This window comes from Eurosta solidaginis, chromosome 1, assembly GCF_040869045.1.
Source record: "Eurosta solidaginis isolate ZX-2024a chromosome 1, ASM4086904v1, whole genome shotgun sequence".
NCBI lineage: Eukaryota > Metazoa > Arthropoda > Insecta > Diptera > Tephritidae > Eurosta > Eurosta solidaginis.
Genome location: NC_090319.1, coordinates 254,396,768 through 254,423,895, shown reverse-complemented (window position 1 = coordinate 254,423,895; position 27,128 = coordinate 254,396,768). Strand labels below are relative to the sequence as shown.

The 27,128-nt window shown below is 38.6% G+C and overlaps 1 protein-coding gene and 1 long non-coding RNA gene across 2 annotated transcripts; both read right to left on the bottom strand.

Annotated features, from left to right (window-relative positions):
- Nucleotides 1–734: 734 nt before the first annotated feature.
- mod (modulo) lies at nt 735–11,364 on the bottom strand. The gene is made up of 4 exons (XM_067760387.1): nt 10,678–11,364; nt 10,043–10,621; nt 9,744–9,983; nt 735–1,198 (listed from the first exon to the last, which is right to left on the bottom strand). The coding sequence occupies exons 1-4, from the start codon at nt 11,255–11,257 to the stop codon at nt 909–911; spliced, it is 1,689 nt and encodes a 562-aa protein (XP_067616488.1). The 5' UTR covers nt 11,258–11,364; the 3' UTR covers nt 735–908.
- A 9,345-nt stretch (nt 11,365–20,709) lies between these two features.
- On the bottom strand, nt 20,710–25,348 carry LOC137237116 (uncharacterized). Its single transcript, XR_010948832.1, has 3 exons — nt 25,177–25,348; nt 24,874–25,104; nt 20,710–21,059 (listed from the first exon to the last, which is right to left on the bottom strand). It is a non-coding gene; the product is annotated as an uncharacterized lncRNA (long non-coding RNA).
- Nucleotides 25,349–27,128: the final 1,780 nt, after the last annotated feature.

The window sequence follows — 27,128 nt, the reverse complement described above, 5'->3', positions numbered from 1 at the left end:
CTTTATCAAAGCACTCCCACAATTTTTTTTAGCCAAATCGTGCTATACATCACTATGCTGCTACTAAATAAATGCAATAAATAAAATATAAACAGCAATAAAATAATAATAAATAAAATATAAACAGCAATAAAATAATAATAAAAAAATAAACAGCAATAAAGCAAGCAGCCACACTTATTGTTTACTTTTTTTGTTAGACCCAAGCAATAAAATAAAATGGTATTTGTGTAGCATATTTACGTTTAATATGTTGCGTGTTAGCAAACATATGTCCTACCTAGTTAGATCAACGACTGAACCGCGATGATGTTACTCTTACTAACACACAGCCACAGTTTCAATTTTGGTGACCACTGATGTAAACAGCAAGGCTAACAGCAAACAGATTATTTTACATACACACATGGAGGCATCAGCTAAGAGCAGAAGTTAACTCACACATACACACCCATATAGCTAGAAGGAAACGTATATATAAGATACATAAAGGAGCATAAAGCAGCTGTTCGGGAAAAGTCTATACCTTAGGAGAAATGGGTGCATGAGCTATCCAAGGGTACAAAAGCATCGCAAGGTGAGGAATAATGAATCAGTTTGATTTTAACACGCTATTAGGAAGTACGCGAGTATTGTAATTGTGAAGTACTACTACAGTACACTTGTAAATAAAAGAATGTACTGAATATTTCAAACGATAGCAGAAGGAGCAAAATAATCAGTATTTTCCAAAATTCGTTACATTATATTATTTGTTTATTAAATTATTTTTATTCTAGTTTGGATATACGCATTTAATTTGTGTAGTCTGGGTGCATAAATACATACTATAAAGGTAAAACTAATATTTTATATTAAGAGATATTAAAATGGCCTGAATTTTTCACGTTCCATTAACCAGTTTTCCTTTAAATTAATTTCCTTTTCTTCCCATATCCACTTTTTTGATACGGTGCCCCTTGTCTCTTTCTATTCAAGGGGCTTGTATGCTTCTTTTTAAGCATAACCTGCTTCTTCTCCGAATATGGTTCCAAAAACAACATATTACCGTGCAAAAATGTTTCATTCAAAGAAAATGATTTGCAAAAACCGTCCATATCCTCAAACCTAACAATCGCATAGCCGTGTTTGTTTACAATTACATTTTCTATTGGACCACACGAAGCAAAACGTTCACGAATATCTTCTTCGGTTACGTCTGAAAGTAGGCAGAATGTGTAAAATAATATCAATATATAATAAGATATAAATAACGTTTTTATTATTTTCTTAACATTTGCCAAAGAAAATAGTTTTTGTAACATTTTTTTAGAACAATTTTAATAAAAAAAAAGATCGATATTGGGTCTTTAAATAATTGCAAGGCTAATAGCGAAAAACGTTGCAAGCGGCAAACAAAATTTTTCAGGAAAGCAAAGGCGAAACCTTTGTTCTGTGGAATAATAGATCACAATTAGTAAATAAAACTCAAACTAAAACTAAGAAGAGCAATGTCTTATCTTAAACGGGAAAGTCCCAAATCATTGTTTACTATGTAGTTTGGTAGCTTAATTCGAGGTTATGTTGCGAATAGACTGGAAGGCACTCGCAGGCCGTGAAACATTGTTTACTATATAGTTTGGCAGCTTAAGTAGAGGTTATGTTGCGAATAGAGTGGAAGGCAGTGGACTAGGCAGTCGAATATCATATAATGAAGGAATGGTGTTCGGAGTTTTTTCAAAGTTAAAAAAAAAAATGATAACAGCTGTAATATAAATAAAACTATTGTTTTAATAACAACAAAAACGCCATATATATTCTGTATACATAAATTTATAAGGAGTATCTCACTTTAAAATTTGAATTAAATAATCTAAAGTTTTTTTTTGGAACTGAGTCGAGAACTGTGCGTGTGAATGTGCGAATTTTCACCGATCAGCTGTTAGTTGCGCTACTTGGTAAAATTTACAATGCCGTGAAAATAGGCACTCGAATGAAGTATAATGAAGGAATTGATGTTCGGAGTTTTTTCAAAATTTGCCTGAAATCCTGAATCACAAAAGGGAGTGTAGTTAAGTACGAAAATGAAAAAAATGTAGTTAGGTTTTGCTCCTTTTTTAGCAGATTTTCATTTTAAAAATGTAATATATAAACCAATGGGGCTTCACATATACTTTATAATAACATGATTTTTATTTTTACGATTTATTCCTCAATGAAAATAAATGAAACACCTATAAATGTAGTCATTAATCATGTTTTTTACTTCTTACTTTAGTTAAAAAATAACTCTGTGTTAAAAATAGCAGAACTAAAATCTCAATGTCGTACTACTTTTATATAATAAAAATTATTATATGCATGCAAGCATTTAATACCTGTGCATTATATCTTAACTTTCTCGCTATATAACTTAACAATTCCATTGGCCGTTTTCACCATCTTCGGTTAACGCTAACAAGCAATTTATTTGAAAGAAATCGTTGTGATTTGTCAAATAAAGTGTCACTTTGAAAAAAGGCACGTTAAAAGTTTCCCAGCCGCAGATAGATCGACAATTTATTGAGTATTGCACTGCGACCGTTGATCTATTGTGCCCTCATTAGATTGCGTCGCGTTCCACGAGGATATGTTCCACCGTCTCTCCTGATCGATCACGAAATCGACATGAATACAAAATTATGTTTTTTATTTAGTTGAACGGCGATAGAAAATCGTTTTTTTTTTTCTAAAATGCAAGAAACTTCAAGAACGTAAGTTTTTAATTATTTGTGTGTTGCTTTGACGTTGACGTTGCGTTGCGTTGCTTATGGATTGAAGCAATTAAAGCACGTGTGTTCAAAGTCAGATGTAGACGTGGCATTACCGCTTACAACCTTGTGTTGGTGTAGTTGTCAAAGACGTCAAAATCTTACAACTGATTATTAGCAGTTGTCTCATACAATTTTGCAGTTGCTTTGAAAAAAGGTAACGTTTTACAAGACGGTTCACCACCTAATTTTTAACAAAAATTTTCAAAGTTGGTATCAAAAGACACGCTTCGACCTCCAATTTTAGAATCCGAAAACAAAAATTTAAAATTTAATTTCTATCATATCATTTCGGTTCAAATTTTCATGTGGTTGTTGTATTTTGCCAGATTTGTTGTACATACTAATGCAGAAAGGCGTGGAGCCACCCAGGGTTATTTTTACAAATCGCGGCCTACGCTGAATGATGTTCTGTGCAAAAAAACTATGGATCGGGCCTCATATTTCGGGCCCTCTCGGGGCCATTTTGTGGGTTTTTGTGAATATTTTAGGACAGAAATAAAATTTTTAATTTTCGCTTTCTAATCCTAAAAACGGAGACCGAAACGCGTCTTTTGATACCACCTTTGATAAGAGTTAGATGGTGCACGGTCTCATAAAACGTTACCGAAAAAAATAAACAAAAAATTTAAAACCTTTTTTAATCAAACAAAAATGTACAACTCTTCAAAGGTAGGTAGTACGTTTGGCGCATCTGTTTGGCACTTGTTTGAGGCTGCAAGTGCTTGAGGTTCGAGCCTCAATATAATAAAGGTTAAAAAAAAAAAAAAAAAAAAAAAAAAAAAAAAGTGTACAATTTTGTACACATTTATAGAAAAAACAACGTTTAAACGAAGGATTACATTGAATAACTTTTTGACTTTATGGAGCGACATTCCCAAGTTGGACGAGGCTGGCCGCAGTTCGAATGCAACCAAAAAAGGTGAAATTATGCGAACGTGAGTCCCGTTGGTACTAATCACTACTCCTGGGAATCCTTAGAGTAAAATACAATTTTTGCTGTTTGGGTTTTAATCCACTTCGCACTAATATGCTCCTCAATAATATCTAAGACCTCTTTGACAACAATAGATGTTGCAAGTTGTGCCAGCCCAACACTAAAATCATTTCCACAGCATTTTTGATAGCAGCCGTCAGCAAGGAATCGGAGTGTAGCGCATAATTTTAAAATATGATGTACAGCGAACGCGTTTGCGGAAATGGCCCTTCATTTCGTTTAGTAAGGAGCAAAATGCTTCCTTACTTAACCGAAAATAGCTTACAAATCTGCAAAATAACTACATTCGAATCTTATGAATTGTCACTTAAACGTTTTCTTACTTGGTGCTTGGTAATTCCAAGGGATTGGAGTGATCGCGTAAATGTTTTCTTATTCGCAACATTACGTATTTGACGCATCTGTCACTAACATTTTCGTCGTTATAAAAAAATTCTATGCTAATATCCATTTTTTTTATTAATAAAGAATCAATTGCAAATGCTTAAATTTCAGCCACAAATTGATCAGCTGTTCATTTATCTGTCAAATCATCACTTTCTTAGGTTGGCAACTCAATTTAACTTCAACTAAAATAAGTTGTAATTTGTAATACCAAACAGGAGTTGAGTTGTCTGAAAGTTGAGTTGTTTTAATTACAACCCAACTAAGTAGTTGTATACCGTAATAGGGGCATATATTTCAAAGACATTTTTTTGAGCTTTAAACTTTGTTCATAATATTCATGTACATGTCTACTACTATGGCAATCGCTTTCATACTACTATTTCATTATTTAAAAAAAAATAAGTTCGGAAAAATGCAACCTTATCACGTGCATTCTCAAACACGGTTGCCACACCATATTGCCATTTGGGACCAAAATTTATCGAAAATAGGACCAGACCTCAAAAAAAAGGACCAAATTTTAGTTTTATTTTATTGGTATACAAACAATTCGACAAGTTACTATAGTATCGTATTTGTTGTAAAAAACGAAAATTGTAGGATGTTTCAGGGGTGTCCTATATAAAATTTTAATAAAGGAGACACTTGGCTTTAGTTCAAACTGCACAAACAAAAATAAAGTGTACTTTTAGGTATCACATTTTCAAATTTTTAGGATAAGACTGTCTTTCACCAATCTAACGTTGTGAACCTAGTTTTGCTTGATTGCAATGAAATAAAATGTATAGCGCAGCTAGGTTTTAGTAAGGAACGGTTAAAAAATTTGCGTTGTGGCAAACTCAATAAATCGTAAATGAAACTAAGCAATTATTTTAATGCTATTTTTATAGATGCTTTCATTTTCATTCACAGGTTAAACTTCATTCCATAGCCTAGATCCAGTAACTGTGAGTATAGAGCTCAGACAAAAATGAAGCGTCTTAAAAGTTTCAACTGTATAATAATTGAATACCGATCGAAATATCTAAACACTAAAACAAGTCTTTTTCTGATAAGTGCGTTGTTTCATCAAAAATTAATGACAATGTGTTTGTCCGAACATTCAACACTTCATTTTTAATGACTCGCCTAAATTATCTCCCAAGTGAAATGTCATTGTTCTGCTACATTTTATTGATAGAGCAATTTTCGTGGTAAGAATTCCATTGGAGTAAATTGAAAATTTTATGTGGGTAAAAGATTTGCGGCAATTTTTTTAGCAGTGTTTTGAATTTTTGTTTCAGTGAAAAAGAAATAGAAGTACCAAAACCGTGCCGAAAAAGAACCAAAATTGAGAAAAAAGGACCAGCGGACCATATAGGGGTGGAAGGGAACGGACTTAAGTGGCAACCGTGTTCTCAAATGCAAGCTTCCACATGAAATACATATACATATAAGTACTTCGACATTACGAAATACCATGTCGCGTTGTTAGGCTACGTATTTTTGCATAAAAGCTTTTTGACCACCACAATACCACAGATTAAGTATAAAATTTCACAAAAATAATACATTTTTTTGAAAAATCACACAGAATATCCGCAGTCATTGTTAACGAATTTAGAAACAATGAGAATAGCAAATACGAACGTGTAAAATGTAATGTCAAAACGTATATGCACATGGTTGTATTTATATGCACGAAAATGCTTTAAAATCGCATGAAATTGTTAAAATAAAGTTCAAAAATAAATGATAAAAACTTTAATATAAATGAAAAGATTCTTTTAATAACAACAAAAAGCCTTATATGTTCTATATATATATCAATTGGTAAGGATTATCTCACTTTAAAATTTAAGCTAAATAAAGTTTTTTTTGAAACTGTGTCGAGAACTGTGCGTGTGAATGTGCGAATTTCATCGATCAGCTGTTAGTTGCGGTACTTGGTAAAATTTACTATGTCCCAAATTATATATGCGTTGAAATTCAAAGTATTACTAGACGTTGGCTGTAGTTGCTAAAACTCAGCTGTTCTATGGTGTTGCCACATACATAGTGTACCTATACCAAGTGTGTTCACTAAGCGATAAACGTCAAAAATACAAACAGCCTCGCTCACCTGATGGAAATCTCAGGTCTAGAGTCGCATTTTTGGTCTCAACGACAACATTTTTGACTACCAATCGTATCGACTTTTTCAATTTTTCAATCATTCGGCGCACTCGGTAATGGTATCCATTTTGAATTCGCTGTCATTCCGAATCCAGCGAGTGCCTGTCAGAATGCTTGACAGATAAGTCAACACACTTGTACTTGTACACTATGGCCACATATTGCGGCAGGGTTCGATTTGGGTAGTCACTACATATCTATGTATGACGGAAAAATTGATATTGGCTGAATTGATATTTGAATAATGCAAAAGGGCAATAATTGTGGCTATCGCAAGAAGCCATTGCTGTAAAAACAGCACAATTCTATATAATTTCCCCCGATTTTTTTTTTTTCATTATATTAAACTATTGCTTTATGCAGACGTCAACGTAGTCCAGCTATTTTAAATAAAACGGCTACACCGGCTAGGCTATGTTATGAGAATTATTGATGGTGCTCCAGCCAAAAAGGTATTCTTTTCGCAGCCCGCCTAAGAGAGCAATAAAAGATGGCGGCCACACCCTGGTTAAAATTTTTTTGGTGCTACCAATTGGCGACAGTTGGTCCTGCGAAAAAACAACTTATTGGATTATCATTACCGTTTAAAAAGTTAAGCGCCAATTAGTTAAGTATACCATTTTACAAACAAGACTAGAAAGATTCGCGGGAAAATTTGTTTTAGTAGTTTAAATCAGAAATAATTTATTGTATAATCCATATGTGTAATACTTCTTGCTGAGGCAAAGAATTGAACAATTTTTGAATGTTTTCATCTTTATTTCTATATATGACCACTCTGAATAATAAGCGTCAGAAAATTTCACCCGGTATTGTTTTGAGTAGGCGAAATATCTCCAAAAAATAGGGTTGTATGTAGGCGACCAGTGGTTAACATAATGGGCTGCATTGTATTCCATTCTGCGCATCCCACCTGCAGACCTGGCAGCTTAAACACTGTAGTGTTTGAAATCTTTTTCGACAGAATATGACTTCGATATTTCGAACCATTTAAAACTTCGAAATTTCTGTATTGACATTTTTATTTTTTTGTACGCATCCCAAAGTTACTATTATCTCTAAAATTACGGGACTAGGCTTTTTACTTTTAGTAATATTTGTTCTGATTGCATGTTTGTATGTATATAATTCTTATACGGTACAGATATGACTGCATGTATTTGATTGGTTTTTAATAAAACACCGTGCTTATTACACAGATTTATGTTCAACTGACCAATTCAAAAGTATTCATTTCGAAAATTTCCAATTTTGGATATATTAGCTTGCGTAAATCTCTTTTACCCTTTCAGCTCATTTTTTTTTTTAAACCCCACGTTTGGAGAAGGTATCGGAAAAATAACCAGCCCAATTCTAAATATTCCCTCTGAATTTCATTCTCGCGGATTTTTTTATTCCCGGGGAAAATTTTCTCCAATTCTTTTCTCTGAGGGAGAACAATAATTGGGGAATAGGAATTTCGAATTTTCAAGTCAGCTGCTATGGAATCGTAACATACGATCACGGATCGAAAACGGTTTTCACACAAGCGATAAAAATAAGTCTATTCAACTATTTAAAAAAATAATTATATATATATTAGACTGGGTCGATTTACCCCCAGCGGGTTATGGGGTCAGAATATACCCGCGGTAGGTCTGTCGTAGGCGACTGAAATACCAGATTCAAGAGCTGTGTAGCGCAACCCTTTCAGGTTGCCAGCGCAATATATAGCTTCTACACACCCTATTGTCAGGAAAAAAAGTTCCACTACGCATACCCAAAAAAAAAAATTTTCGAGCCTGCGAAATTAATTTTTTGATTGTTTTTTTGCGACATTGATTTTTAAGGTTTTTTTCATGATCTACTAAAAAAATTTTCATTTGTTTGTAAAATTTTTAGGTATACCCTGTCCGACCCAAAAATGTCGGCTAAAAACGTATCGATAACAGCTTTTTGAAAAAAAAAAAAATTTTATACATGCGAAAATTTTTTAACAGGTCATGAAAAAACATTAAAAAGCAAAGTCCAAAAAAAGTAAAAAAATATGAAATTTCGGAGGCTCCATATCGGTTAACTTTCGTCCATACAAATCGACCCACCTTAATATATACATATATATATATATCAGAAGACGAAGAATTTATTTTCCAGCAATATAACGCGCCCATTCACGCAGCAAGAACAACAAAAAAGTGGTTGAGGAATTCGGTGTCCCGGTTTTAGCATGGCCAGCTTTAAGCCCAGATTTGAACCCAATAGAAAACTTGTGGGGAATCCTGTCAAGAAAGGTTTACGATACCGAAAGACCTTCTATTGAGACAGTGTCTGAACTCACGGACAGAATCATAAGCTCGTGGAGGGAGGTTCCTGGTGGTACTCTAAATAAGGTTGCTCAAAGTGTCCCACGCCGAATGATGGATGTATTCAAAAACCAGGGTGGGTCCACAAAATATTAGGCAAAAATGAGATAGTGAGCTCATAATTATTCTCATGTTTTTGGACGAATAGTCGGATTCTGTTTAGTTTAAATGAAAAATATTTAAATGTATTTAATATATTATGTTTAATATGTCGCTGTATCTAGTAAGTACACAAGTACGAAAGTTTAGCTCCATTCATTTTATTAATAAAAAAATATATTTGAGTTTATATTTATTCGCTGCACTTAGCGAAAAGTCGATTGTAAACAAGCACTCCCTCCGCTTGGAACTTGTTACGAACCATACCTGCTAAATAAAAATAAGTTCGCCACGGGTAGGTTAGATTGACACTTAGGTGTAGTAGCTTAAATTGCACTAGCTACCCTTGAGTACCCTTGCGTAGACTGCTTTCAGTCGCGATATCAAGATTGACCTTAGCTGATCCAAAGCAGGCTAAGTCATCCACAGTTAAATTATAACTTATCAAAGTGATATTCTTTGCAAATACGTTTTATTTTGCTTAAAACAAATGTTATGTAATGTAAACAAATGTTGTTATCCCATTATCTAAAGTTAACTTTCCAATTTGGGAAGATATACGAGTGTTCAGATTCCAAAAATACCACCCACAAGTTCCGGAGCTTTAATGTTTTTGTACAAGAGTGCAAACCACATCAAAAATCAAGGCGAGTCGGGGCAAGCTTTTCATATCCATTATTTCGCATTAAATAAAAGTGGCTATATAATTGAATGCCAACCAAAGGTATCGCTTTAGTCTAAGGTTAACATTATCTAAATGACATACGTATTCCAAAAGGGTCGAAAAATAATTTTCTGTAGAGAAATAACACAGCAAACCGCCATGAGAGAGTCAAAATCATAACGCGGGAAGAGCATTTGTACATATTAAACTGCATGATGAATTTCTCACTCGCTTATTAACTGCATACTAGATTGTCTGATAGCAAACGATGATCTTTGTTTGAAATTTTATTGATGTACTTAAAAACTTACCAGGCTTTATATTTTGTATGAAGATAGCTAATCTACTTTTAGGTGTAATCACTTTATACTCCTCGACCTCTAATTCCAGATCTTCCGTAGTAGTACCAGTTAATTTCAAAGCCTTTTTGGCACATTTTGGGTCTTTGTATGTTACAAAAGCTAAGACGTTCTTTGTGCATAATATAGAAATATTTTCAATTTCTCCACAACTGGAAAATGCTAACTCTAATATTTCAGGATCAACATATTCTGCAATAAAAGTCGATTGGTTAATACTTAATTTTTAATACTTTTTCTTTGTCGCTTACCAAGACTTTTTGTATTTTTTACAATGACAGTACGTAGCGGATCCTTCATTTCTTTCACATCCACATCACTTTTCATTACCCATATGTTTTTTTCATCAAGAATAGAATAATGGCGCTTCAGGGCCATAGAGACAGAGGATACATCAGTGAAAGTAATGAAAGCATAACATGATGGAGGGCGTACAACTTTTCTTATACTCTCAATATCACCACACTCAGCAAAATGCTCCTTTATTTTATCCTCAGTGATAGTTCGTTTTAGGTTCTTTACATATACAGTTCTATCTTTGCTCTCTTCAATTTTCCTTTTCTTTTCTTCGTATGATGCTTTCTTTTCCTCGGCAGATTTCTTTCTATCTTCGGTTCCCTTAATTTTTTTATTTGTTAATTGAATGTTTACAGCAATAGTTTTGCCTTTGACCTGCGCAATTTCATTAGTTGCAACTTGAGCTGCCTCTGCTTCTTCTGGTGACGAATATGCAACAAATGCAACACTGCCATTGGGGCCATGATTGTTATATATAGTATGCAAGGTACCAAACTTTGCAAACACCTCAACAAGATCTATTTGTTTATATGCTAAATAAAATATATAAATATATTAATATATATATACGCCATATCACGTAACTTACTTCTGGGAAGGTTCTTCACAACAAGAACTTGGTTTTTAGGAAAATCCTTCGGCAAAGCACCAGTTTTAATATTTGGAACACCAGTTTCGTTATCTGCATTTGCCTTATTACCTTTCTTGAGTTTGGGTGTCAAACCTTCAGATTCCTTTCCGATAGGTGCCTCATCTGGTACATTAATATCATCGTCCTCATCACTTTCTTCGTCATCTTGTCCACCATTTTCAGCATCTTCGTCATCATCATCCTCTTCATCTTGTCCGCCATTTTCAGCATCATCGTCCTCCTCATCGTCAGAATCATCATTGCCTCCTTCTTCTTCTTCAACATCAGAAGCCTCTGCTTCGATGACACCTGCAGCAACATCGGCGCCAGAATCTTCCTCTTCCTCTTCTTCCTCAACAAGATCTCTTGGTGGTACCACTTTTACTGGTGTTTTTGCACCTTTCTTTGGAGTAAATTTTGCCGGTGTTCCCTTCGCAGGAGTTTTTGGACCCACATTTTTAGGTGTCTTCGCAATACAATCGTTTTTAGCTCCATTCAAGGGAGACTTTAAACTCACGTTGCCTTTCTTCTGTTTCATTTTGTACAATTAAGACTTTGCTAACGCAGCGAGACAACGTCTATGAGATACTTTGAGAAAATGGCAGAACCACGCTTCTTCGTTTTATGGAATACACACACGTGTTTAAGAAAATCGAGTTCAGCATTGCCATTGTAATATTTTAAGTAGCTTGATGGAATTTAGCACGTGGCGCTGGCTGGACATAACTAAAATTCTCGTTTCATGTTTCTCTCTTAGAGCATTGTGAATGAAACTAAAGCCGTGGTTACTCACGAAATTACGTAGAAAAAACGTGTCAGCTGACACGACCTATCTTATGAGTGAGCAATGTAAACGAAAACTCGCCGACGTGCAACGCCCGTACGTACGTAGCCCGGAACGTAGAAATCAAAACAATTTTGATTATTCCGTAAGAACGTGTCAGCTGATCGCTCTCTTACTAGACAGAGTTGCCTAGTAAACTTTTGTGCGCTAATTTTTGACCGTTTGCAATTTTATGCAAAAACACCTAATTAAAGTTTGAAAAATTGTGAAAATAATTCGAAATAATTATGTAAAAGTGCTGATTATAAATATGTAATCTATTTATACTTATTTAATATGTATTCCGGCCTTTTACAATATCAAAAATTAAATTGGAAAAAGTTGATGTTTCCATAAGCATACATGCAAACTGGTCAATGGCAACAGTGCTTTGCTCTAAACAATACACACACAAATATGTTATGTACATGTACACAGACGCACACATTGATTCCTACGGGCTTGAGAGTTCGGTCAAACGTGCTTCGTACGACAAACGTCCGTACGTACGGCACACGTCGGTGGGTAACTGCCGCATAAGTGTGATATCTTATCTGTCAACTGCCTGACAGGATGTTCAATATGGCTACTTTTTAGCGTTTTGACAGGGTGTTCAATATAGCGGCGCATATCTTCAGCGGGTCCATGAGTTCAACTATATACAGGTTGGCTCATCTGTAAAGCAACAAAATATGTGTTCAAATTGTCAAAATCTGTGTATTGGTGTTGGTGCGAATGGTATGGAATGGAAACTTAAAACTTAGCAGTTTTTGTATGTGTAAGTAAAATGTTGCCAATGTGTTGGTTTCATTTTGAGTTTGCCATCTCCTTTTGACAATCCCTTCGACCATGCAATGACATAAATAAAATCAGCTGATGAGATGAGCCAACCTGTACATAACTGAACCATGAGCGGGTCATAGAAAGCGATTCAGAATGAGACAGCGATAATGAATTACAAATCAGGTGATCCAATCACTTTGGAATTTTGACGTCTATGCAGAATATATCACACTTAGTTTAATTCACAACGTTGTATATTTTTATGCCTGTCGTAAGAGGCGACTAAAATACCAAATAGATTCAAGGCGTTGTGTAGCGCATCCCTTTCAGGTTGCCAGCGCAATATATAGCTTCTCCAAACCCGATTGTCAACCTCACCTATACGTGGCGAATCCTGTTACATTAACAACCGGGGTTCTGGCGACCACGAACTCCTCATGGATCTAGGGGGGTGGGACGGTGTCATAACAAATCGCTCCCGAGATGGTCGGGGTTGGTACCGGAACGTACCGGTTCTGCATCCCGCGAAGCACCATCAACATCGATAACACTCCCCAAGACCTTCGGAGAGTGTCCTTATCGCTACAACAACAGCAACAACAACAACATTCATATTTATTTATTTATTTATTTGAATTAGTCTACGAACATGAAAAATATTCTTACAGACTATGAGTAAATAAAATTTAGCAAAGTAATAAATTTAAACTATAAATTTAAAGCAGGGATGCACCTTAACGTTAAGCTAATCGTTTATCAAAAAATTTCCACCGTTTCCGTTGAAACACTTCGAAATATTATCGATAAAGAAATTATCAAGATAAATTGTATCTCGTTTTTAACCGAAACGAAAAGCTTTCGTTAACGTTAAAAACGTTAACAAAAACGTGATACTTTATGTTTGAATTGTGCTGGCAATGCTATAGCCATGGTGAAGCCGTAAGGTGGCAACAACGAGCGCACATACACACACAAACTCTATGTAATTTGTTTGTGTAATTCGTTGGTGGTAATGTCAAAAATACTCTGAGAAATGTTTGTACTGTCAAAATTCATGAGAAAAGTTGCAATCAGCTTGGCTAATGCTTTCACCTTTAATGACTCCGCCATCAATCAGCTTTGCCAGCATAGTTTGAAATTAATAATCAACATAAACGATTTGATTTCGTTTGGATATGGCAGAAAACGAAACGAAATCATTTCGTTAATTTGACGATCTAAACGTTAATAAACGAAACGAAATGACTTCGTTTCGTTTATTAACGTTGATTATCGTAACGAAATGATATCGTTTCGTTGGTTAAGCATGCCTGATTTAAAGTATAAAGAAAATATGATGTCGAGAGCGAAAATTAATATCGATAGAATTAGAGATTATATTGAATTCATTAACAGCCCTTGACAAAGGGGCGTTCCGAAGATAGTTTGTCTTAAAGTTTTCGCAATAAAAAATATTTGAAAATCGCAGTGTCCTTTGCGGGACATTAAGATAAATGCGCTCCAGAAGATAAGTACAGTCAACAGTTCCTTGTATAATGCCAAAAACAAAAGTTAACGAGAGGACAGACCTTCTTTTTTCTAAAGATTTAAGATATATTAACAATGATCGAGACCTGTAGGAGGGAACTGGTTCCGTGAAGCGAAGGCAAAACAAAGCGTATTTAAGAAACACTTTTTGAACACGTTCTATCCTGTCTATTCTAAATTGATGAAATGGACGCCATATAAAGGCTGCATACTCCAGATAGGGACGTACAAAAGTGGTGTAAAGCAACTTTAATGTATAGGGATTTGAGAAATCAAAACTATTTCTTCTAAGAAAACCTAGCATAGCATATGACTTCCATACTATAAAATCAATGTGGCTGTTGAAAGAGAGCTTGGCATCAAAAATAACACAAAGATCCTTTATGTCACTGGATATCTGCAGAGTATTAGCTGAAATACTGTAAGATGATGCTAAAAGATTATTAGATTTTGAAAAAGAAACCTGAAAACATTTGCTGATATTAAGCGAAAGGTGCGACTTCAGGCACCACAAGTATAAATTATTAAGGTCTAATTGAATTTTAGCCACGTCAGTTAGATTGGTAATTCTCGAAAATATCTTCAAGTCATCGGCATATAGCAAAAAGTAACTGAACTTAAAGCATGAGGAAATATCATTTATAAACAACACAAATAGCAATGGACCAAGAATGCTACCCTGTAGGACATCCGATGTCGCAACATACTGTAACGAATTTACTTCAAATCCTCTTATTTGCAACCTTCTGCTAAGTTCGAATCACTAAACTGTTGAACAAATAACTCCACTCTTCAATAATGCAAAATGGCCTTTATTAAAGTACTTCACAATAACACTTATATTTCGCTTACTGATAGCTTGCTTAACTCAAACTGATTGATAGCTTAAATGAAACTAACTCTCGCGCCTCTACTGTCGCGGCCTTTTATACTTCTTGATTTCTCGTTGCATACTTCTAGGCTTTTCCATTCCAGAATTTACTAGTTAGTTATCAGCTACAAAATCACCAGCCACAACTACGTTTATAGCTTCTCATATGCGCGTGATTAATACTTGCACAAATTATTGCCCTCTCTTGTTAGCACCTCAGATAAGATATATGCATGTGTTTGTGCGTTGCTTCTCCGCTGCGTGTACGTTCATATGTGTAGACATAATTATTGATTCGTTTATGTAGATACATAATGATTGATTTATGGATGTGCATGATATCACTGTTTAGCATCGGCTTACGGATGATAGTACCCCTTAGTGTTGCTAATATTCGTAACACTGCCCTCCACCTAAGTCTGATCATCCCGATCAGACAAATCTCTCGATCTAAACGATGCCAGCCTTTTCAAATGAACGACTTTAATTTTGGTTCGTGGTTTGCCAATGGTTTGTATGCGGTACACTACATCGTTGATCCGTTTTATAACTTTGTATGCGCCTTCCCAATTACACTGCAATTTCGGGAACAAACCTTATGTTCGTTGTGGGTTGTATAACAGCACCAAATCTCCTTCCTGAAAACCTTCCGAATTAATTGCTTTATCGTATCGAGCTTTCATCTTGTCACTCATAATCTTTGCTCGTTGTCTTACAAGATCGTGTATCTCTCTCAGCTCTTCTTCCAAGACACCAGTGGATTTCTTGACATTTCTCTCCGCATCGGCATCTATCCCAAACTTCAAATCAGCTGGCAGTCGAAGGTCATTGCCAAAAATTACTTCTGCAGGGGTTTGGTCCGTTGCCTCATGCACTGCTGATCGGTAAGCCATCAAGAGTGAATAATGGTATGCGGGTATCCCACTTCTTATGGTACTTGTCTACTATTTTCCTTTAAGCTCCTCCAAGTTCTATTGAAACGTTCCACCATACCATCGAACTGAATGCAGCTATCCGTGTTTTTCGAATACCCAATGATTTACACATTTCCTGGAATACAGCTGATTCGAAATTCCTGCCTTGGTCAGAATGTAACTCTATTGGTACACCATACCTTTGCCAACCCAATTGTTTATAAACACTTCTGCTACTGTTTCTGCTTCTTGATTTGGAATTGGGTATACTTCTGGCCATTTGCTGAAATAATTCATAACTACCAGTATATATTTGCTTCCCCAGTTGCTAGTAGGAAATGGACCTGCGACATCCATAGCGATCCTTTCAAATGGCGCACCTGAGTTATATTGCTTCATCTGGCCATGACTTCGGGTTTTGGGCTCTTTCGCTCTGCTGCAAACCTCGTAGTTTGCAATCCACTCAGTGACCGACTGACGGCAACCAACCCAATAGAATCTCTGTTTAATCTTCTCGAGCGTCTTAGTGATTCCAAGAAGACCTTCGCTTTGACCATTATGCAACTCGCTGAGCACGTCAGGAATCCTCTTTCTGGGAAAACTATCAGTTTCTTCTTGCATTGACCATCCTCACTCTCCCATACTCTATGCAAACAACCGGATATCTATTCTAAACTGTTCCACTGTGCCCAATATGACTTCGCAATGGGACTCTCTGCTGACATCTCCTCTCTATTTGGTCTTTCGTTTCGTTCGAGCCCTTGCGTAACATGTGACAGATCTGTATTTTCTAGCTGACACTTCCTTAGTTGTTCCTTGTCCCATTCATCCGCACACATTATAGTCATTGGCCGGAAATCTATAATGTCTTCTTTAGCCTCGGCCTTTGAACAGTGCTTGCATTCCAAACTACATAGTCTTCGTGAGATTGCATCGGCATTCCCATGGGCAATACCTTTCGGATGCTCAGGGGAAAGGTCATAGCATTGTAGCCGCTCGATCCACCGTGCCAATTGTCCTTCTGGATTACGGAACTGCAAAAGCCATTTCAACGCTGCGTGATCTGTCCTGACGCGGAATCGCTGCCCGTAGAGGTATTTGTGAAAATGTTTAATGCACTCTACCAATGCCAAAAGCTCTTTCCGTGTAACGCAGTAGTTCCTTTCTGGTTTTCCAATTGAACGGCTGTAATATGCAACTACCTTCTCCTGTCCATCGAGCAGTTGTGACAAAACGCGTCCTATAGCATATCCACTCGCATCTGTATCTAGAATAAATGTTGCTCCTGGAATCGGATATGCTAACATTGGGGTAGTGCACAAACACTCCTTCAATGTTTGGAAAGCCATTTCTTTCTCCTTCTTCCATTCAAAAGCTTTATTTTTTCTTGTAAGCTCATGGAGGCTATGGACTACGCTGGAAAAATTTGGTGCTAATCGGCGGTAATATGTGCACAGCCCAAGAAAACTTCTCAATTCATGTAGGTTCTGTGGTCTTGGCCAATCCTTTACAGCCTTTATCATTTCGTTCGCAGTGCAGATGCCCTCTGTCGTTACCTTGTGACCCAAATAATTTACTTCCTTTTTAAACAGCGCACACTTTTTGGGACTTAACTTCAGACCAGCGCCAGCTATTCTCTGGAAAACTTCCTCCAAGTTCTTAAGATGTTCATCAAAGTTCTTGCCCAATACGATGATGTCGTCCAGGTACACCAAGCATGTTTTCCAATGTAGTCCATTCAGTACCTGGTCCATGAGTCTCTCAAAAGTAGCTGGTTCATTACAAAGTCCAAAAGGCATCACTGTAAATTGCCAAAGACATCCCCGACACTGAAGGCTGTTTACTCTTTATCTCCCTCCCTCACCTCAACTTGCCAGTAGCCGCTTTTCAAGTCCAGTGTGGAAAACCATTTCGTACCAGAGAGCGAGTCCAGAGTGTCGTCAATTCTCGGCAATGGGTAGCTACCCTTTTTCGTGACGTCATTCAGCTTGCGATAGTCCACGCAAAACCTCATTTTCCCATCCTTCTTCTTCACAAGTACCACCGGTGAGCTCCATGGACTAGCTGATGGTTCGGTGACGCCGCTGTCGCTCATTTCTTGTATGATTTGACTCACAACTTCCCGCTTCGCCAGTGGAACACTACGTGGAGCTTGACGGATCGGCCTCGCATCTCCAGTGTCAATTTGATATTTCACAACGTTGGTGCGGCCTGGTTTGGAACCATCCTGGTCAAATATGTTCGCGTACTTTAGGAGCAGTTGTTTTGCTTTACTCTGATAGGCTTCCTCTAACCCCTGCGTCCATGCCGTGATGTTATTTGAAAGATCAGTATTACTAGATGAAACGTATTCCTGGAGCTGTTCACAGTTAATAACTACTTCAGCCTCTTGGCATCTTTCCAAAATAACTCCTTTGGTCAGTTTGAGTGGTGACTTGAACTCATTGAGTACTCTTACCGGAATACGTCCATCTTGTTTTGTCATAGCCAGGATTTTTCCTACAACTATATTCAGTGCTGATGTGTTTGCTGCTTCTACAACCCACAATTTGTTTGTCACACAATCTCCATCAACCTTTGCCCAGATGACTGCTTCGGATTTTGGTGGTATTTGCTTACTCTCTTCCACCAGCACTCGTTTACTGCTGTAGCCTCTCTCGTAGCCGAAATTAAGTGGCACATCCATGTTCTTATATCGCATCGTCTTGCTTTGCGTATCGATCTTGATGCCTTGGTCGATTAAGAAGTCCACTACAATTATGATTTCATCAACAATCTCTGCCACTAAAAAATTGTGTAGTACCGTGACGTTCCCAATTGCTACTTCACATGCTACTTCTCCAATTACCTGGGTGTCCTCTACCGTGGCTGTACGTAATCTTGCTCCAAGCAATGGTCTTATCTTCTTGTTGACTAAATCTGATCGAATGATGGAATGGAATGCACCCGTATCTACAGTCAGTAAACGTTCCTTTCCATCCACATGTCCTCCGACAGTAAGATTGTTTGACCTTCTTGCAATTTGTGAGATAGAGATTATGGGGCATTCAATTGAGGGAGCCAGCTGTCGCCCCTTGCTGCTGACTCGCTTTAGTTTAACGATTGACTGGTCTTGGAGATCTGATCATCTCCTTCAGCTCCGCGTTTACGACCACCCACATTGTTGGAACTGTTAGGGTTGGTGTTGCAATAACGCGCAATGTGCCCTGGCTTTCCACACTTAAAGCATTTGACTGCATCATTATTCTTCTGCTGCGTACTCTTCAATGCTTCCAAAATTGTGTCTACCCACTCTGGTCTTTCTACTTCCACACGATGAGCCTTATATGCTGGTTTACTCAATAGGGAGGCAGCTTCCTGAGTCAATGCATGTGATACCGTTTCAGCAAATGTCAGCTTTGGGGTTGCGTATGTAGCTCGCTTCGTTCCCACGTCCCATATGCCATTTATAAAACTCTGGATTTTTACCCTCTCGGTGTATTCCACGGGTGCGTCCGCATTTGCGAGATGAGCCAATCTTTCAACATCCGAGGCAAACTCCTGCAAAGTCTCATTGGCTCTTTGGTGACGGTTTTGCAACTCAATTTGGAATATCTGTTTTCTATGCTTGCTTCCATAACGTCTCTCGACAGCGGCCATCAATGCTTCATAGTTGTTCCGCTCTCCTTCGGGAATCGTCTGTAGGGTTTCTGCTGCTGGCCCCTTCAATGCTACGAATAGAGCTGCAACTTTATCTTCAGCATTCCAGTTTTTCACTGCTGCGGTCTTCTCAAACTGTAGCTTAAAGAAAGGAACAGAACCGTCAAAGGATTGTGTTTTCACCTTTGGATTGCTTGCAGGAATAGCTGGGCGATTTAGTTGTAACTGCTCCATACGACCTTTTAAATCATCTACTTCTGCCTGAAATTGAGCCATTTTTGCATCCTGCGCTTCCAGTTTTAATGATATTTGTTCCAAAATTTCTGCCGACATTTCAGATATACGTGCCTCTTGCGCTTCTAAATGAGATACCATATATGTCTTTTGGTCTTCCAGTTGAGATGACACTTGCGACGTCATTTCTGAAGTACGTGCCTCCTGTGATTCCAGTTTTGATGCTATATATGTCTTTTGTTCTTCCACTTGAGTTTACATCTTAGAAGTTATACGTGTCTCCTGTGATTCCAATTGTGATGACATGTTGGTAGATATTTGTGATGACATTTCAGACATTTGTGCCGATATTGCAGCCAATATCATGTTCAGGTCTGTGTTCGCCATTGTCTGCGGTGTTTCATTTTTCTCCTCCAATTTTGTTGTCTCATCACCATCAAGATGAAAGTCATACTCTTCCATGTCACTTCCTTCTAATTCCATTGCCTCCCTTTGTCGTACCTGAAGTTCGAGTTTAATGCCGGTTGTATTCAATCCACGGCTCTCCAACTCCTTCTTCAGTTGCTGGATCTTCAATTCACTTAACTTTGTCATGTCCTTGTTGTCCTCTGGAATTTATTCAACAATTCCTCTTCTGACACCAATTGTAACGAATTTACTGCAAATCCTCTTATTTGCAACCTTATGCTAAGTTCGAATCACTACCCTACAAGACCCCTACAAGACAGGTACCCGTTACCTAATCGATTACTTAATCGTCACCAATAACTGGTTCACCAATTATCGTCTTAATGACTTTTACATTGCTGTCGTGAAAAAGGTAACGCATGCGTTCTCTCAAAATAGTGTACGTGTGACTCGCTTTCTCGCTCTTACCTATTGTGTTTTCGACATTCCTTCTCGCTCGATGTTATTTACATTTTTAAGTTACTTCATCAGTTATGTTTTCGTTATCGCTAACCAAAACATATGCAACAACAACAACACGGGTAACTGGCCTATCGGTTACCCGTACCGGTTACCTTCTGTCAAATCGCTTTTTCCATGAATGAAATGCGTCCTTTATGTTAAGATAATATTTAATTATAAATAATTCATATATACAATGTTTTTTTACAATTTAAATTATTCCCTTATTACTCTAGTGAACTTTACATATGTGTATATTGATATGTACAAGCTGATTAAGTACAATAACGTCTATTTATAGCTGTTCCCTTTCTGAAACTTTCGAAGCTCAGTGATGATGCCCAATTTTTCCTGCGCTGGTGGTGGTGTTCAACATCAGTTTGCAGAGCCATATGAGTTTTGCAGGGATAATACCGGAAGCCCCAATTCGTGCTATCAAAGTCGATTTACAGGTGATATTGATCCTTTGGTCTTGACCCTTTCCCATAGTATGCTTGTTAGCGCCTTATCTGTGGTACTAAAAAGGCGGGGGGATAGTTGTCGCAGTTTTCTTATAATTTGAGCATATTTATGTTCTTCCTTCAGCCACAGCTGGAATATTTGGAATATTGCTATGCGCACATCGTCAAAATCAAATTACCTAGAATGAGAAAGAAACTAATATCAGTAAGGATAGATTAAAGTTTTTAATATATTTAACCCGAAAAGTGTTCTATAAATAGGGCTCCACAATTAGCTCTTTTCTGAGAGGCCAAAGGCACAAGGGACTCAAGGAGATTTCAGATAACTAGAATCAGGGGTACCCGAAGATACTTCGCTGTTGCATTCATAGAGAACACAACATTATAACAAGGGATAATTGATTGATGTTACGAAGGAAATTAGACGCGCTACAAAAACAAACCAATGCAGATGACTGTTTAATTCAACAACAACAACTATTTAATTCATTATCCGAAGTTCTTGTATGGAGGTGCAGTATGAAAAGTACAAAGTACTGCTAAAACTGATTTCCCCGAGTAACCCGGGAACGAATTGATGTGACTACGCCTATCTTTCTTTAGCAACAGGGTCTAGAACCAATTCGCTGTTGGACAGGAAAATAAACGTTTGGTTGTCTCCAAGCTGATCATATACTATCACAGAATATACTCGTTTGCTGCATCCGACCAGTACATCCAACTTTCCCAGATTTTCTGGGCTCAGCAAGGGATCCTCCTGAATGATGCATAACGCTTCTCATGGCTCCAGCGGGTTAGGGGGCTTAGAGTATACCCGCGGTAGGCATGCCTGCGTAAGAGGCGATTAAAAGACCAAATTGGTTCAGGGGGTTGTGTAGCGCAACCCATTCAATGGGTTGCCAGCGCAATATATAGCTGCTCCAATCCAATTGTGAACCTCACCTACCCGTGGCGAATCCTGTTTCTTTAACAGACGAGGCTCTGGTGACCCCATGTTCCTTATGAATCTACATTTGAAGGTGCTTAGTTAGCTGATATCGCTTACTTAAACGGTTGATTCTAAAGTAAAAACCAAAACAAAATATAGGTTAGGTTGAACTGGCGCGTTCTTGAGGACCTCATAAAGACTGAATGAGTCCGTAGTGTTACCAGAAGTTTGTTTTAACGACCAAGCTAAAAACCCTATCAACAACCAGGACATGTTATAAAATAACTTCGTCCTCTTGACAAATACCAGAAGCTTCCTAGAACTTAAGCCACTTGCTGCTTCTAGATCTGACAGCTGGAGTCTGACATGTTATAAAATAACTCCGTCCTCTTGACAAATACCAAAAGCTTCCTAGAATTTAAACCAGTTGCTGCTTCTACATCTGTCAGCTGGAGTCTTACCCTGGCAAGCGCAGGGCACGAGCACAGAACGTAATCGATCGTTTCCTCCTCCAACCCGCACTTCCTACATCTGCTATCACTGACCAAGCCTAATTTAAAGGCACGTGACGCCAGAAGGCAGTGTCCAGTAAGAATACCCGTCATGAGTCTACAGTCTACAGTTTAATGATAATGAAAATATAAGAATCAATGTTTATGAATAACATATTTTAATTAATCTCTTACAACAACGTGATCGGTGGCTACATCGCCATGTAGATAGTGTGGTGTTCCACCTTGTATAAACGTAGGTACTGTATGTGCTCAAACGTGCAAATGGACATTAGCAGTAACATTATTCACATAAACATAGTTTGGTATTTGTGCAGGCATCAATATAGCATACATTGGTCCAGTTCGGTGTGCACCAGCCACTGGTACAAACACTTTTGAATGCATAGCTTTCATATAGATTGGATGTCCAGCGTGCTCCGGTTGTGCCAAAATGTAATGGGCTGCTCCGCCTCTTGGCACGGCTGTATAGGTATGGGCGGGTGCAATGTATTACTATTCTGCTCAAGATCGTATTGTACATAGATGGCTCGAAGACGCCAGAGGGGATTGGAACCAGAGTTTTCGGACCCAGAGCCAAAATATCAGTACCTGTAAAAGCACATCCGAGCATTTTCAAGCGGAAGTATTCGCCAAAAGTTAGTGCGCTAAGCTGAACCTTCAGCGCTGATACCCCAATGAAACAATGGCCATACTCAGTCAGGAAGTCAGGCCCCACTAAAGGCATTTGCGGCGTTCGAAATAAAGTCAGCACTGGCCCTTCAGTGCGTAGAAAAGCTAAATCAATTAGGAGCACACAACGTAGTATTGTTGCCCTGGGTCCTAGGCCACAGGGTAGTAGAGGGTAATGAGCAGGCGGACTCAGTGTTTAATTTGTTGCGTCCCTTCCCACAAATTGTCATCCTCCCAGCAGATGCTTGCAGCGGGTCTGCGCCATACTCTCCTCTTCCGGGAAGGTATCGACTCCAATCCGGGCCCTTCTCCTGACCCCGGTCCTGAGAAATGAGTTTGCTGCGTTTGCCGGAAAAGAATCTTTTTAGGACGGTCATATATATAAGGGCCTGAAATATTTCAATTAACATCCTAATCACATAAAAAGTAGTAATACCTTCAATACTTTTAAAACAAATTTATTGGAACATTGTCACGCTAGTAAATATGCTGATCGGAATCACATGGCATTCCAACAGCATATTCAATAGAAATAAGTGATTAGTTTAAGTTTTAGGCCCAAACAGCCGTAATAATAAATAAATTAAATTAAAAAAATAAATACTCTTGTCAGTGTTTCACGTGCAAGGGATGGTTGCACCGGACAGGTTGCTCTGGGCTAGATTCCAAAATCCAGCGTCCTCGTAACTTTTATAAATCTTTTGTGGCTCTTGTTCTTCACGGCCTCATTACATTATGAGGAAATACGGCACCTGAGAACACAGCCGTATGAAGCTAAAAAACACAAGCATGTCTTCAGTGAACTCCACAAACAGGCGTCGGACCTCTATGCCGGTGATTCCTGTACTCAAAGAACAAAACTAGCAGAGGAGGAACACACTCACCCTAGGGAAACGAGAGTAGTCACTCTAGCTCAACTTCGAGCTGGGTAACGTAACAGGTTAAACTCTTACCTATCCAGAATCAACCCCGACATACAAAACATTGTCCTGCTTGTAATGTGTCCCCACATGACACCAACCATCTCTTTGACTGTATTGTGGAACAAACGCCTCTAACACTCCTCTCATTATGGTCCACACCTGTTGAAACAGAAACCGTAACGGCAAAAGCTGGGTATAATATCGAACAACACATACCGATTTTGTGATGGATCAGCAGACGGCGGACCATGCCTTGCGGCGCAATTTCAAGACGTAGGGCTAAGTTTATGGGCTCACCATGGCCAGAGCATTCCCACATTTAATCCATTAAGCCAAGAACACTGATGGGGTTCATCAAGGAAGTCGGCTAGGATGAGGGGCTGTGAAGGAGATGTGCAAGTCACTGTGCAATCCTCAATAAATTATCTATCTATCTACGTTCCGGTAACAAGCACCATTGTGGTACTAGCCCCACCATCTCGGGAACTATTGATATGACTACATTAAACCTTCTAGGAATTGAATATTAATAATGACCACAATGCGAAAGTCTGCTAAAATGTATCAATCTCCATGGAATGCTCGATATATAACGTTTTGAAACAGTGATGAAAAGAGCAAAATTTACTAAAATTTTAACTGGCTGTGGGTAGTAAGGTGTTGATGTCCTCTCTTAACGCAATGTAATGGCAACTGCGATGCAGGGAAAATGACAAAAATCTTGCAAATCTACTGATAATAATTAATTAACACCTCCCCTTCTATGCAGTTCTATGTATACATACATATGTATTCTTCTCTCCAAACGCTAATTAAAAAATTAATTGGTTTTCACATGAACTTCGAACTCTGTCGTATTTGCATTCTTCAGTTGATTATCAACAAAAGCATGACAAATTATCACTAAAAAATTCATACATGTTGCTTATATATTTAATATGGTACCCAATTTACTTACCCTTTCTGGTGCGATGATTCCTGGACAATCGGGCCTGACTAGACGCGATTTTTTTTTCCTTAAGAGAGCGTGCTTAACGCGAACCATATCATGTTATGGCCCACCTTTGGTGATGCAAACAATCAAAGACATTTCTGGTTCTAATGCTTCTAGAATAGCAGCAGCAGCTCCCGGTGGCGCCACATAAATAACAGTTGCATGCCGATCAGTTGCCTTTTTTGCTCCGGCTACCTATTCAATTTTAATTCACATTACATTATCTACTATTGCAATTTTTAATCAATACAAATCAATATAAATTACCGAAGCAAATACTGGCAAACCAAGATGCGTAGTTCCACCCTTTTTTAGGGAAATACATCCAACCAGTTTGGTACCGTATTCCAAAGCATGTTGATTGTAAAGTACCTTGTATCCTTGGCAAATGACACCTTAATCTGCATTTAATTGTAGATTTCCTCTGATTTTGGCATATTCTGAGCTGAATAGCAACCCGGCGGAGATGCTATATATTAGAATAATATAACGTTTTTTTTAATTTAAAAATGCACATACGTATGAATGAAAACCAGAAAGTAAATTATGTTGTTGTTGTTGTACAGATAAGGAGACTCCCCGTTATCGACTTTGTTGGTCCTTTGCCGGAAGCAGATCGGGTACGTTCCGGGAACCATTAAGGTAATAGCCCGACCATATCGGGAGCGATTTAGTATGACATGAAACCTTGTAGGCCATCTCGTCGATTCTATACAACTTAATATGGTAACGATTTAAAAGACGGTGCACCACTTAATTTTTATCAAAAATTATCAAACGTGGAATCAAAAGACGCACCTAGAGCTCCGTTTTTATTATTATTTGATATTTTTAAATTAGGTGGTGCACCGTCTTGTAAAACGTTACCCTTAATATTGTTTTGGGCGAAGGCCGCCAACGCTTTACGCTTCCCAAGGCAGTCCGTTCTATGTACCGGAGCGACTCGGGATTTTCAGTGTGACCCCATTTAATTTGTTGCGTCCCTCCCAAAAATTGTCATCCTCCCAGCAGCTCATTACAGCAGGACTGCTTCATATTCTCTTACTCCGGGAAGGCATCGAATCCAATCCGAGCCGTCTCCTGACCCCGGTCCTGAGAAATGGTTTTGCTGCATCTGCCGGAAAGGAATCTTTTTAGGACGGTCATACTCTGTTCAGTGTGTCTCGTGCAAGGGATGGTTGCATCGGACAGGTTGTTCTGGGCTTGATCCCAAAACCCGACGTCCACGTAACTTTTATAAATCTTTTGTGGCTCCTTGCTGTTCACGCCCAAGGGCGTCCCGTAGTCTACGCCTAAGCGCCCCCACTACCTTCCAGCAGCCCCGCTGCTCAGCAAGACACAACAAGTACCCGCTGCTGCTCGCGCCCCACGGCGCCAACAACTCAAACAGCTGCTACCACTCATAACTACTACCTTCGTAGTAGAATCGGTAGCAATGCTGAGCATCAGCCCCTGCCCCCCCCCCCCCCCCTTTTCCGGCAGCTATCGTGTAGGTCAGGGAAACAGACTCTTAGTCCCTACCTCCGTTTGCACCGTGTGCCAGCACAGAATATATAGGTTTGCGACATCCGCCCAATGCAGCTCCTGCCTTGGGTGGTGCCACTTTCCTAGATGTTCTGGTCTCCGCGACGGCAACTCCCCGACGGGTTTCATTGCGCCATGTTGCCAGGTCGCAAACCCAAATCATCCGGGTACCCCAATGCTTGCCCAAGGACGCCCAGTCCCAGGGCCACAACAGCAATTGCGTCCTGGCCTTCCACAACCCAGGCGTAGTCCCCCCCTCACTTACCACCAGAGTGGCGGCGTCTCCCCTTATGCACTTCAGAATTCTGCAGTTAAACTGTAATGGACTAACTGGGAAGATTACGGGATAGTCGATTTCATGAAGCGGCACAACATCCGCATTGCTGCGATTCAAGAGACTAAACTCACAGCAAGATCTGCATTGCAGACCTGCTCTGGGTATAATGTCCACAGGAAAGACCGCGAGAGCGGAAATGGAGGCGGCCTCGCGTTTATCATACACCACTCTGTGCAATATTATATATTTGATCCTGGCATCGACCGCAGGGACAATGTCTTAGAACGTCAAGGCCTATCTGTCCGGTCAGGCGATGCAAACCTAGAAATCATCAACATCTACATCCCTCCTGCCACCTGTTGCCCCAGTGGATACCGCCCTAATATCAGAGCCTTACTCACTGGCAGCAATCGCATTA